Source organism: Physcomitrium patens, chromosome 26 (assembly GCF_059467195.1).
Source record: "Physcomitrium patens ecotype Gransden chromosome 26, ASM5946719v1, whole genome shotgun sequence".
Taxonomy (NCBI): Eukaryota; Viridiplantae; Streptophyta; class Bryopsida; order Funariales; family Funariaceae; genus Physcomitrium; species Physcomitrium patens.
Window position 1 is genome coordinate 5742425 of NC_143435.1, and position 15689 is coordinate 5758113.

At 28.2% G+C, this 15689-nt stretch overlaps 1 protein-coding gene across 1 annotated transcript; it reads right to left on the bottom strand.

Annotated features, from left to right (window-relative positions):
• Positions 1-7262: 7262 nt before the first annotated feature.
• On the bottom strand, positions 7263-12209 carry LOC112277703 (uncharacterized). Its single transcript, XM_024510335.2, has 14 exons — positions 11578-12209; positions 11120-11148; positions 10747-10858; positions 10479-10576; positions 10232-10328; positions 9744-10039; positions 9521-9560; positions 9234-9363; positions 8753-9135; positions 8496-8542; positions 8321-8342; positions 8082-8150; positions 7818-7856; positions 7263-7559 (listed from the first exon to the last, which is right to left on the bottom strand). The coding sequence occupies exons 1-14, from the start codon at positions 11608-11610 to the stop codon at positions 7503-7505; spliced, it is 1452 nt and encodes a 483-aa protein (XP_024366103.1). The 5' UTR covers positions 11611-12209; the 3' UTR covers positions 7263-7502.
• Between the last annotated feature and the right edge of the window lie 3480 nt (positions 12210-15689).

Here is a 15689-nt window from a genome sequence, read left to right on the forward strand (position 1 = left end):
AGTTGTTGTGGTGTTGTGGCTGGATCTTCCATTTAGCTACAAGGGCGGTAGTCCACTTGAGCTACAGTATAGCTGCTCATTGTTGGCTGCGCGTATTGGTTCTGCGACGTTGTTGAGATCCCTTCCAACGTTGACTTGCTCCGAGTTGGTTGTTTGTGCCAATGTGCTGTTCGGACGAATCTCGCTAGTGGGACTTAAGAACTTCCTATCGCCGACGTCTTCCGGTGGTTCTCCTTCTCAATTTCATTCTCTGTTTTCTCTGCACTATCGTTCTACCCTGGTTGAAATCTCGCCAGCAATAGTCGGGTTCTTTTCGGTTGCAGCCTTGGTGGTTGCGGTGGCGCCGTCTACTCTTTGTGTCATTTCTCGTGTGGTAGATTGGAGAGGTCAACGAATCTACTAGGTTATGTGTTTAAAAGCTTCAATTCCCCTAATTGCGCGGTTGAGCATTAAGTGGAGTGGCGGTCAACAAATCATAGCATTTCCTCCATTTTGTTGCCAATTTCCTTCTTCTTCGGTTGCTGGTGTGTTGTTCTACAGTAGAAGTGCGGTTGTCTTTAACATAAGCTGCTCTGGTTTTGTGTTGCGTGGGGTTGGCTAATTGTCAACAATCCTTGTGTTGGTGTCCTTTTACTTTGTAGTGAATGCCATAAATCCGAGGTCCCAATTTGGCATCAACTACCTTTGGCTGCTGATTGCTCTATCTTTTTGTTGTGTTGTTGCATACAACAACGTTGAGTGTTCCGCATGTTCTCTTGCTCTCAGGTGGTTCTATAGTTTTGGTGTTGTCAAGGATTGGGCATCGCGGCACCTTAGGCGTGCCCTTGCTGCTGGTGCTCATCCAAGGCTGGGCCTCCTTCGTAGGCACGTTGGATTGGCTTATTGCAAAAATAGCAATCGATTCAATTTGACCCAATTGACTTGCTCATAAACTTCAAAGTCTACTTTCAACTAAACTTCAGCATCTCTAAAAACAGCTAAGCAACTATTGATTTCTTAACAATTTATTACATGAAGGGAAACAAAAGTTAGAGCGACAAGGTTCAGGGGAACAATTAATTTCAAACAATTAAAAGTCTTTTTCTTGAAGATGTTGTAATTTCTTTTTTTTTTGTTAATTTTAATTTTAATTATTTTAAAAAAAATTGAAGAAAAAATTCACAAGTAGTTATGGTTAGAATATTTCTTTAGACTTGGTTTTATCCACCAAGATTGCAAGAAGTCAACAAATAGATTATGGCTTTCTCATCATTTCAGATCAAATATATTTGACATTTATAAGATTTGATACATATTTTTAGATAAGGGTTTTTAATACTAATTTCTAAGAAATAAAATCAATCAATTTATTGATGCAAATTGAAATTTTATTTTATTTTTTATTACATAATGTCGTATTTTTATTTAAAAAATACAAGCTTATAATTATAATCACATGATAATTTATAATATTTAAGATTAAAATATAATTTTTAATAATTATCATAAGTAAAAGTTAATTTTTAATATTTACTTCTAAATAAATACATTTCTAAATTATAATCCTTGTAAATTTTTCATTTCTAATAATCCACGTATCATCAACTTCTGATTTTTTTCAGCACCAACGTGATGGGAAAAAATATTTAAACTTTTCAATTGGTTATTCAAATCCTACTTCTGAAAAGTTATCTATTTTTTTAAAGGATATTTTTATACTTTAAATTCAAATAATAAAATTTGTTTTCTCAATTTAAAGTTATTTGTGCAAGATGATAGTTTGAACATATGTAAAAAAAACTTATCTTTTTTATATTATAATTCTAAAATTATATAATTATATATATATATATATATATATATATATATATATATCTGAATAATATGAAATTTATATAATAATTCTAAAATCTAAAGCTTTGATTGATATAAAACATAAAGTTAAACTTTTTGTTAAACAAGACTTATTGTTTATGTATTTAAAAATTAAAAAATTATTTATATAAATTTTACCTTTTAATTAAATATTCTATAATATATTTAAATGCCAAATTAGTCATATTTAACATATGACTATTTTCTTAAAATATATCTAATTTATTTTTTATTGACTAGTAAAGATTAATATATAAAATTAGGCATGTTTTTGTTATTTTGTATCAACTCAAATAGAAGCTAATAATAAAATATTCATAAATTTTAAACATGAATAGCATATTGATCTAAAATTCTATTATTGCACAATCTATTACAAAGAAACAAGAGCACATACATTTCATAATTCAAATATCATATATTTAATAGCCTTGTATTATTATTATTTATTATTTAATTTTTTTTTATTATGACTTATTAAATTAATAAGTTGATAATGAAGATATAAAAATATAAAAATATAAAAAGGATAATTTATTAAACATATATAATAAGTCTTTTAAACCTCACAAGTTTTAAAAAATATTTTTATATATATTATTCTAAGATATAAGATATTTTACTTTGGATTTTATAAAAAAAATAAGTAATTTTCAAGTATTATTGCATATATATCCCCTAAAATTAGGAAACTATCAAGAAATTTCAACAAAGAAGGTAGATTGTTTAAATAACATAAAATTATAGAAAGTTTGGCATTGAAGGTAGATTAAGTAGAAAAAAAATAGTTTCTTGTTTGATTTTAATTATAACTATTAATGATGATATATATATATATAGGAAGTTCTTGAAGCCTCATTCCAATGTTGTTAATTTTGGAAGATAGGAAATAAAAGACAAGGATAGGAAACTAGGCACGAGTGTTGGGAATAGGAGATGGGGGACATAGAATAAGAAACAGAAACATGGATGGATAGAATTGATCATAAGATGGTAATGTGGAGTGTGGCTTTAACAACTTCTTATATTTTTTGTACCATCAAATTGATTAAATTATATACTATCTTCAAAATTATGCACATAGATATGACTTTCTATATCATTGTATTTTAGGCTTTACTAATATCCAAAAAAACTCCACATACAACTTATACAACTATTTATATTAGTCTATGACTTATATTAAAAAAATTAGTCTAAAAAATAATGAACTTAAAGCATATCTTTGACATAATAGAAAACTTTATTGTAATACTATATTTGGTAATATTATATATAAGATAGGTTTTATTTAAAAAAAAATTATAAGTTATTCTTTATTTAATTACTTTGAATAGAATTCATGTTTTTATTGTTCAATCATAAAAAATAGTTTAACATTATCATATTTTATTTTTATAATATATAATATTTTTCTAATAATATTTTAGTAGTACAGATTATTTAAAATAATATACAAAGCTACTAATATAATTTTTTTATTGAATGAAATCAAAGAAAAAATAATATTATTTTAAAATAAATAAAAATATAATACTTATAAAATTAATAAGTTAGAAGTTAAAACTAATTTTTTGAGATATATTAATTGTTTAGTAGAATATTTTACTTGAGAATAAACTATTATTTTAAAATTTGGATATTTTATTATTATTTAAAAATTGATATTAAATCTTAAATTGATATCTTGTTAAAATTAGAATATATTTGTTATTATAGAATCAATGATCTATTTTAATATATATATATATATATATATATATATTGACATAAACTCTTTTGAACACATCATAAAAATTATATATATATATATATCTTAAAAATTAGAAACAAATTCATAGGATCAATCAAATTCTTTGATACCATCTATATTTAATCAAATTATATTTAAAGTATAAAAAGATATTGCACTATTTTTTAGCTTTAAAATAATTTAATCTATTAATGGAATAAAATTAGAAGTTAAAGTTGGATAGGCTAAAAGAAAAATCATATAATTAGAAAATTTAATAGAAAAATTATTAAAAACATAATAAGAATCAATCAAAAAAAGGCTATTTATCAAGTGTATATAGTATTATAGTTTTTTACACATATGAATAAGATATAAAGATTTAATATGATGTTTATAAATAAGATAGTATTTTTTTATTTTTTTATTTTTTTAAATTCTAAAAAAAAAGAGCTATTAGATATGATTTTTATAAAGGTGATATGTAAGCATTAGTAGTGTAATAGATAGTTATATTTACTATTGTATTTACTTAGTCAAATAAAATTATGTAGAGATAAGTAGAAGTAAATTAAATTATTGATACCTTTTTAGAAAGCTTCTTCAAATTTTTATAGACTTTAAACGTATTTATGAATAATTGGTAAATTGAAAACTTGGCCTATAAAATGACCGCATATTGTACATTTAGCTATTAATATTACAAGCTGGCCAAGTGATGCATATGTTGAAAACTTGCCCCACAAATAAGACATGAGTCTCAAAAGTTGAACTATGTAAGCATTTGAAATATTCTTTTTATTAAAATAAATATAAGAGATATGCTACTAATACAATACAATTAAAATATAATATTGGTTATATTATTTTTATATAAATTTAAATAATAAATACACTTGTATATTTAAATATAATTTATAGTATTTATTTTTTATATAAATGAAGGATTTTAAAATATTAAAAACTTACCAATAGTAAATACTAAAATTTCGTAATTCTATAAAATTAATTCTTTTGAAAGATCTTTAAAAAATATCATACCTATTAGATGAATATCCATCTATAATATTAACACATGTTAGTTACTTTTTTGTATCAATTATTTCTCAATTTCGGCAATATATCTTCAAAGACGTCCAGTTTTTCTTATTTTATAAAAAAAAATTGCATTATTTTAGGAAAATTTTTAATACTTCATGAATATAAATATAAACTAAATTGAATTAAATCATATATAAAATAATATAATTTTCTGATATTCTTACCAAATGGTGTTATTAAAAACAATGTCTAATATATACAAAAAGCTTATTAGGTTTAAAAATGCATATACTGTAATAATAAAAAAATAAATTAAAACTTAAAAGTTTATTCTAATTTTTATGTAATACTAGATATAAATATAAAAAAATTATAACATAATAAAATAAATTTAAATGCATGTATTTTGTAGTCTTTTGATTACACTAGATAATATTTATTAGAAAAAATGTCATTCAATGAAGGAGAAAAATAACTAAATAAATAAATAAATAGTCATAAAACTAAACTAATTCTAAGTTATTTTAAGCTATTATTGCTCTATTCTTAGCGGTCCATTTCTATGTATTACTTAATAGACTAAAGTAGTATAATTTTTTAAAAGTTTACTCAATTCTAAATCAATTTAAACATTCAAACTTGATTTTTTTTAAATTGGCTTCATTTATACAGTTTTTATGTTCAAATGCTCTTAAAATCTATTTGTAAAAATTATATTTTAATCTTAAATGTTTTTACATAATTAAATAATAATTAAGATTGAAACTAGATTTTTTTTAACTTAATTAGTTTTTATAGTATTAAGTGTTTTATACTAATATTAATTGCTAAAAGAAGCATTAATATTTTTTATCTAATAAATAATATTCCATAAAAAATAGAAAAAAAAATCATATATTTAGTAGAATATTTTGTTACGTACCTATTGTCATCATTCAAGATAATATATAGATTATTAAGTCTGGAGTATTTTTTACCAATATATTTATTCAATTTTTGTGTACACCACAATAAGAATTTACAATGCAAATCTTAAGATCAAAAACAATGATAAACTATTTTTTTCCCAGGTGCAATAATGTTAAAATTTGAAACTATCTAAATATATCATAAGATATAAATGATATTATATAATAATACACCTAAAAGCAAAAAAGATAAATTGAGGTGAGATTTTGGTATAAAAAAACATGTCATTAAGATTATTGTTGTATTTTAATATTAACATTAGATAAACAAAACTAATATTTTTAATGTATTTTTAAAAGATTAATCAAATATATATATATATATATATATATATATATATATATGTATGTATACTTAAAAATACAAGATTAGAAAAAATATTAAATAAAATGGAGATAAAATAATAAAAAGAATTACAAAAAAATCAAAAAAATAATTAGAAGAAATTATTAGAAATAGGCAAATGAATCTACAAGAGGAAATTATATCACTTATATCAATGCTAAAAAATACATATTATAAATAATAAAAAAAACTTAATACTTAGTTAAATAATTTTTAGTTATAAGAATATATTCAAGATGAATTTCTAATGTTTCGACAATCTTATTATTCTAACTTACATAATATATATAGAAATATTTTTTTCTTAAAGAAATACAATTATGTAGAACACTTTAAAATGATATTTTAATAAATATTGGTATTATATAAGTAATTTATTATAAAATTATTGCATTAAAGGTTAAACTTATAAAACCTCTTTTAAAGATACTATTGTAACAAGAATGCAATTTTAGTTTATATCATAGAAAAAAATAGATAAAATATTGTTATATTATAAACATTATAGTTCTAGTAAAATAAAAATGTTTACTTGTTATTTTAAGATGAAAAATATACATGTACTAAATTTTATTTACTTGTATATTCGCTTTAATAAACCAACATAACATACAATTAAAAATTCTAATTGAAGTTTACCATAAGAAAATGATGAAAGTCCATATTTTTTTTTATTATAAAATTGCAATTCTTTAAATTCTATGTTGCATATCATTTATGATAGAATATCTATATATATATATATATATATATCTATATATATCATAAACTATTTTTATTTCGGTATTCTGATCTTTCGGTATTCTGATAATAATTTCTTGGAAATATCAATAATACTATTTTAATTTTTTTATACTTAGTTACATTAAATTATATATTTTAAACTTAAAAAGATATTAACATATATATATATATATATATATAATTTTTCAAACACCTAAACTTATAATTGACCCTACTTGTAATCATTGTAATATGTTACTTGATGGATAGGGTTACGTCAGAAGCAACCAGCAAGTGTAAATTACGTGCTACACACGCCAGATAACTGCTTCAATTCTATCTAATGATGTCATGAAAAATATTTACTCTAAGCTGCTAAATTTTTAATTAGGGATAAACTATACAAACAGACGGATCATTTGTGTACAAGAAGTTATCCTGAATTTCCGGTTCGATTAATATATTTAATATTACTAGATTCCTGCATATTATTTAACATTTTAAGCTATGGAATTAGACGCATTGCGCTACCTGTTGCAATCAGTCACACATGCGAGGTACGACGGAAGGCAGTTCGTATTCAAAACATAAACAAATATGCAAAAAAGCCTAGGGATGGTCGACATTGATCATTATTGCGTATAGAACTCCAAAGTTGTTCAACTGAGGATTTCGGTGAGTAAAACAAATACAGCACGTCGGAACATCATGAGAAATTCACCTACAAGATGTAGACACGGGCATATTCAGATTATAACAGGGAAGTTCCTTGTTCTGGAACCGTCTTCCCAATGTTCTTTCTCATGAGCATTGGAATCCTAAGTTGCACACATAAACTTCAAGATGAAGGGAAGATGACCTTCTCGACGATGTTGTTGTTGAACATGGCATATGCCTGCAAGCATCAATCAACTATTACAATTAGATACAGAGCACACTTGCAAGAGCTTTGTCGACCTGTCGCATATCTATCACTCTCCAGGGCAGCCTACATATGTAATTATTCAGCATTTCAGAACTACACAGTGACTGCAGAATGATATACTACTTCGATAGTTGTCTGAAAGACAAAGATCAACGTGAATTACAAACCATGCCCCTTTTCTCAGGGTTTATCAAATAAAACACATGGTATCAGGTATTGAAGGTGCACCTGTCGCTCACTAAGTCCAATGCTCTTCAAATCCTGTAGCTGAGAAGTCACAGCATTGTTTCATGTGAGACAATTTGCTATAACGACAATCCAGAATCAGCATGATTTTACTCACCGATAACAGAACTGTGAAGGGCTCTGTGGGTACTTGCACGAGGAAATTCAAGGAAGGGTGGATGAAATAAACAACCCAGGTGTAGGTTCTACACTTGGTTCTTAGAAGCCCAAGAAATATAAAAGAACCATAGGAAAACAGAGACGTACATCCTTGAATGGCTCCAGACATTGTTGCCGCAACTCTATTACATCAGCTGCCCTCTTAGGCCCGATTCCCTGAAAAGTGAGTAGTAGAGTCGTTAGGGGGCACCTTTTAACTGAATTTTCTACTCGAAAGTAAATGATGAAGCAAGGAGAGTTTAGTACTGAAGTAGTCTTAAGTGATCCATGATATTTTAGGCAGTGTTGGAATATTTTGATCTCCATAATGATAAGCAGAAGCCTACCTTAAGCTGCAAGAGCTCCTCCCTAAACAATCAACAACGTTAAATAAGGAGTTAAACACAAAAGAGATGGAGGTCCTTTAGAAGAACACGACTTCGTAATCAACAAACCCATTAAACGTTGTGACTAAAATCTATTAACTGTATATGATTCACTTCTTTCCACTTTTGTACTCACCTAGTTGCTGTGTTGAGCACTCTGAGGTATTGCTTTACGAGTGTCATCTGTACAAGAAAGCAATCGCACATATCAAGAACAGGTCACTGACTCTTGTACAGGTCACGTAGAGGTCAACTCAATTATTGCAATATGAAAGTTCCAAGCAATAGTGTTTTCGACCCATAAGGTGTCGCCTCCCAATGTCAAAGTTACATGTGAATGTCCTACAACGTAAAACTGAAATAAACACCAAAAAATAAAGAGTTCGAGTTCACCTGTAAGTCTGGGTTCTTGTGCTTGAACTGTTGAAACGGTGTTAATGATTCTGAAGTAGTGGTAGTAGCTAGAGTGAAGTCTGTCACGAAAGTCGCAGTAGAAGGACTTTCTTCTTGCATGGTCAGTGCAGGTTCAGGAGTTCTGCATCTAATGTTTTCAAAGTCCAAATTCTTCATTGTAACGTGGCTGAGTTTACAAGGTGTACATTCGTTCCTGGCCTGCAGAGGCTCGACGTTCATAGAGATGGGTGACAGGGCTCGCATACTAATTTCCAGACTCTTCAATCTTTCACTTAAAGGGGGCGACTCATCTTGGAACATTGGATTGTCATATTGGATATGAGGAGAGAGAAATATGTTCTCGTCCGGAAGTTTGAGAGACCCTGTTGAGAGAAGGCATAGTTGGTCATCATATTGATACAAAAATGTGGTACGCTATATCATAAAATTAGAGCAAAATCAATTGCAGAAGATTAGATACCGGAGCACGGTACGATTAAGTCCTCGGCGGTGCTCGAGACCTTGTCCTCCACGTTGTCCTTTGGCTTCTTGAACTCGAAGTCCGGCGCTTTCATCAGTCTTTCGTTACTTTTCTGTGCAGTCACTAAGGCCTGTTCATAATTGAAATGCATCAGTAAAACATAATCTTTAAATGGGCTATAAACCAATATTGGTTTGATAGAGGTGACACTACTACTAAAGCACATGCACAAAAAAAAACTATGGGAAGTAATCCAGACTCAAATAAAAAGGGAACTGCTTACGTACATCAAACTGTAGAACTTTTGCTCCAGCATTCTCAGAAAATCTGCATCGAATACCCAAACATGAAACCACAATCGATAAGGCGCAGGTTTTGAAGTTTAATTGACACTTGACGGCTTTTGAAAATACAGAAGACAGTCGTAAAATATCCTCAAAAACGTCGATTGCAAAGAACATCTGAAGTATTGCTTCAAGGCAAACCAAGAAGACAAAACGAGAAGTCTACCTGGATCGAGGTGTTGTGAAGGCGCAGTCGATACCCAGTCCGAATGTTCTTTTCACAGACTTGGTGGAAGGAGAAAATGAGGACAACCGATCATGTGTGGGCGTCTTAGGGGGCAAGGGGCTATGAGGAGGGACAATTTTGACAGGTGTCTTAGGCTTCAACTCTTGCCATTGTCGCATATGGTTATCCACCTTTAACTTCTCCTCTACTGCCGCTTCATTTTCATTCTGACGCAGAGCATGACTTACAATCTGGCTGGGCCAAGATCTATGAGGCATTTGTTGAGGTTCAGAACCCTAAAGCGACGTTTACAACAATCACCAGTTAGACGGGACAATTCCCATAAAAACTGACTAACAAGAACAGATTGTAGTTAGGACCACTGCAGCAGTACGGCCTGTGTCTAACTACCGCCTCCGAAGGCTACCTTAGGTTTTCTTCAGAATGAGAATTGTCGAAAGATAGATTGCATGGGTGTTCAGAAATACCTTGCTGGTGATAACTAGAAATTCACGTTCCTTGATAGCCAGTTGCTCAGTAAGGCTCTTAACCTTGGCTTCAAGCTCTGCTACATTCAGCGTCAACCTGCATACAGAAGAATTCGAAGCTTTGAACGATCTCTGAGAGTAGAATTAAGAAATTAGTCAGATTGTGTGTACTCGAGCCGAGTAACATCAGCACTACAATCGAGATATTTTTTACATTAGAATCAAGATCGAGAGTGTTTGGTCTCACCTCTTCTTTTCCTCATCGACTGTGAGACGATACTCGACGTCCCGTTGCCGCTGCTGAACCAAAGCGTACAAGCAATTGCATGTCCTAGCGATTGAAGCCTGTAGAACATGATTGCTCCCCTTGTAAGAGCAATCACATGAATTATGATTATACAAAAAGAGCACACCAATGATTTTCTCTTCAATATGTTGAGGGGAGTTTGCCTCTGCAAGTCCCGTGTATTAAAGAAATGAGAAGAGTGAATCTCTGGGTCAGTTGAGATACTCACAGGATCATTGGAATTAAGATCTAGGCTGGAGGGAAAGCCACATGTTTCTAAAGACTGGTTGAGGAAATCAATGCACTGGTCCAAGTTGTGGATATCAGCAAAAGTATCATCCCTGTAATTGAAGAAGATACTAAATCAACAAATCACGTGGTAGAACTCGCAACCGAGAACACAAATATCTTTTATGCAAACGAAGCCTGCGTGATGAGAGGGCAACGACTGAACAAGAGAGAATTTAGGTCTAATGAAAGTAACCAATGAAAAAAAATACATTTAGAGACTTGGTTTCAATTAAACGGTTCACCGACTGGTCCATTCAACTGGTCAGATTCAAACGGAAAAAAGGAAGAGAAATGAGGCTGAGAAGACATACCTAGAGGTGTAGCAGATATTATACAAATCCTGCGCATAGATGAGCATTAGATCGTCGGTCGAAACTGGTCATAGATGGCTTACTAGTAGCGACATTCAAGACTGGTCGACCGGGCATGCATAATCCATACTGTTGATAAACCAATGGACATACGAAAGCTTGACCGATGTCCACTTCGGACCTCGACGGTCTTACAACTATATTAATTTTGGGTGAGTTCAGCAAATAATTAAGTTGACAAGTTCTCAATTGAAGTTTCGATCCAGCAAGGATTTCGAAAAGAAGTTTCAGTCAGTAAAATGCAAGAGACACTCAAGTGCATTCCAGCAAACATCCATAAGCCGCTTCTAGAAAATAACCACGTGATAATTTTCTTGAGATGTGTTTTCGACATCAGAGTTTTCACTTTTGACCGAATAAGACAGTGTATCATGGCATAGGGAGCAGGAAGAAAGTACCGAAAAGGCAGCATCGCCGTCATATATCCCCATGGTCGTTACTTATGTCTTTATCTTTTTCCCCGATGCCCTGAACTCCTCACAACGACAACAAAACCGTCTTTGCGAGAGCTGCCAGCCAAAAATCCTTTTCCAAGAGGCATACGAGGGAACTGAAAGAGGGCCCCTGGGTTCAGGCTAGAATTCGGAAAACACAAGCACGCGCATTCCTCCTCTAGAAATAACTCCTTACTATCATCACGAAAAAGCAGCGCCAGCTCCGCATCTAACCACAACGCGTCACCTCTACTGTAACAAAATTCGAAAGAATGAGACTAAAAAGTACAACCTCACGAGTACAACCAAATTAAGGCCTCGTCCTAACACAGTGGGCACAGGAGGCACACAACCAAACTGCAGCGGCAGAGGCAGCACGCTGAGAAACGGAGCACTTCAAGCAAAAATTGAACCGCATAAATGTGAGGTAGTCGTTGGAGTAGAAAGACGAATTCTACGAGAGAGGCCCGTGCGAGCACCCGAGGAAACGAAACTGTACCGAGACTCGGACCACAAGAGGCGCAATTCAGATAATCAACGCAGGTTAAACCTAGAGGGGGGCGAGCGGCGAGAGATCGAAACACAAATATCGAGAGCTCGAACGGAATTCTGCGTCTCGCAAAGGAGGACCAGGCTAGCCATCCCCCCCCCCCCCCCCCCATCGACAGGTCACCCGGGAAGCACCACCCAACGGTCTTCTGACGTGGCCACTTTGAAGCCTCCACGTATGCCGATGGAAAACGGTGACTAGGATGAATGATATGACAATTGGAATGAACAATTTCAATGCGCATCGTGGAAATTTGTATTGATATCTATTGTATAAAATGATGTAGAAGTTATGATTGTGAATTTATGATTATGAGGTGATGCTTGTGCGTTCATTACTTTTTCTGAATTATTGATGAGAATCACTGATTAGCAATGTGCAAATGGTTTTACTTGCTGGGAACCTAATCAGATTGTGATGTATCAATGCCTCTATTTTTTCAAGGATGCATATAACTTGATTTGTAATAAAAAAATGCAAAAGTAAAAATTATCATTTACAGCATGAAAGATGTATTTTTTATGGTGTAAACATTAAGAAGCACATGTCATAATATGGTACCAAAATTTCAATGCATGCAAGCTCCATTTGTATATGAATTTACTCTATACTTTGGTTTTAGTGATGTTTAGGTTCAACAGAAACAATCAACAATATTTTCTACTGAAAATAATGAAAAATAATTTAATTCTTAAAATAGAATTTATAAAATTTCCATATAAAGACTATGTGTGGGTGTTTTGAAAATAATTAATTGATAATTTACTAATTTTAACATTCGGGATTTTTTTAGTTACATACATAATAGTTTGATGTTTACAACTTGGTAAAATAAATATTACCTACAAATTTTATTTTACATTTAAATACTTTACTTAAAATAAAATAAATCTTATAAAAGCTTCAAATTATTCTTATCATAAATCTTTAAACAAAAAGGTATTGTATATTTTCTGCTTTATAGAATTATTTAAAAATAACTACTATAAAAATTATCATGACAAACTTTTAAATCATGATAACTTAAAATTTATTAGACTAAAAAATTGGAATATATTATAAAGCAATAACATTTATTTTAAATAAATATTTATATACTGGTGAGTTAAGACTTTTAAATAAATATATATTTTATTCATAAAAAAAATATGTTAAATATAATATTTATATATATTATGTAAAATAATAATCTATTAAATTATTTATAATTTCAAAAAATAATTCCAGATACATGTATATTTGTACTAAATAGAAGTGTTTAATACATTATGTACTACAAAAGATTTAAATATATATATATATATATATATATATATATATATAATTTCATATTTTATTTTGTTACGAATAAGTTGATAAATTTTGATATACAAATGCCTAAAATATATCTTAAAATTATAATTAGAAAATTAACTATTTATCTGTTTAATATAAAGTAAATAAATCAAGTTTTATAATATAAACTGCAGCTAATATAAAATCATATTATTTTAAAATCAAATTTCAGGCTCTAAATAGTTTTATCTCTTTATAGCTTTATATCATTGAAGATCTTTTATTAGCATGATATAATTTTTTTAAATAATTTTTTTAAATAATTTTTTTCTATATTAGTGGTAAATAGTGCCCTTTGCCAAAAAATCCATGTAGAGGTAAAATTACCATTCAGAGCTAACAAAAGATTTTTAAATATACTACTTTCTAACTAATGTTTTTAATTTTGTAAATTAAAATTTTTGTACTATAAAATTTTAAGAACTAGTAATAATATAAAAAATACAAGTAATTTTTTAAGAAATGTGTATATATATATATATATATTATATAACATCAAAACACCTCCAATAACACAAAAACCTCTTAATTTAATGCATTACAAAAATCAGTAAATAAGAATAAATATTAAAAGTAAAAACTCACCTCAATTATGATATTTTTTCTTTTTAAAAAATAATTTATTCAAAGATCTAATCACAATAGTTTTTAAAGATATTACATATTTATGTATATATATATATATATATATTATTATTGTGTTATGTAAAGAATATTTTGGATATTTTTTCTTTTTAAAAAATAATTTATTCAAAGATCTAATCACAATAGTTTTTAAAGATATTACATATTCATGTATATATATATATTATTGTGTTATGTAAAGAATATTTTGGAAATACATTAGGAATCTAATTATAGAAGGTTTTGACCTTACCTTGAAGTTGAATTTACAATTTAAATACAATGCATAAGGTGTTTAGAAGCACCCTTTTGGCAATCTTGAATAACCTAAGTAAGCTTCTAATTATGCCAAGTATACTTTATTAATCGTAGATTTTTTTAAAAAATATCTTAGTATAATTTGATCAATTCAAAATAATCTTTATAAATTATAATTAAATCCTAAAAAAACATTAATTAATTCGAAAGAAATCCTACAGAAATTATAAATGAACCTTACAAAAATCCTAATAAAATCTTAATTGAATTCCAATAAAATTTAAGTATCTTCTAAAAGTCCTAACTAAATTCTAATCAAATTTTAATCAAATCCTAGTAAAATTTTAAATAATTTGAAAAAAATCAAATAATAATAAAAATTTAATCAAAATTTAAATAAATTCTAAAAAAGCATAGTAAAATTCTAATAAATCTTAATTAAATTTATAGTAATTATTCTCTACCTTAAATTATAAAAAATTTTAAAAAATTAATAATTGTTAATATTATTATTGATTTTGATTCAAAAAATTATAGTTTTTGATATACTAGTTGATGGCAAGCATATAAAATATTAAAAAAATCAAGCTTGTAATTTGAAAGAAAGAACTCATAATCTAATATTATATTATAGTATGATTGTTAGGTAAAAAAAATATTATACTATAGAAATTATTAATTAAAAATACTATAAAAAATTAGATTAGAAGAATAGATAATAGTCAAAGAGGTAATAAAACTAGTTAGTATTAATTTTAGAAATTTTACCTAAAAATTTTAAAGAATTTTTTTTTCTATATTTTAAGAATAAAAATATTGAATTATCAATATTTTACAATTCTATCAATTTTTAAGATAAGTCTGAATAAATTTAAAATAAAATTTATCAATTCCAAAAAAAATCCTAATCAAATCTTAAAAAATAACTAATAAATCTTAATTTTTAAGCAATAATTTAATTAATTTATTATTCTTAAGTTAATTATCGATTCGACTTCAAGTTATACATATTTATAAATTTATAAGTTTAAAATACACTCATTAAACTTATAAAAGATTCAATTTATAGATTCAAATAAATATTCAAATAATTATTCTTATCTTAAATAATCTCTTTTTGAAAATAAAATTACATATTATCAACAATAAGAACTCATTTATCTAAAGTTAGATTTTATTCAAAGTTAATATCAATCTTTTTCTTTAAGTTATTTCATAGATTTAAGTTAACCAATTTTTGAATTGAATTAGCCATCAAATCATTACAAAAGCATAATATTCTTATTTTCAAGGACAAGAACTTAAAAAA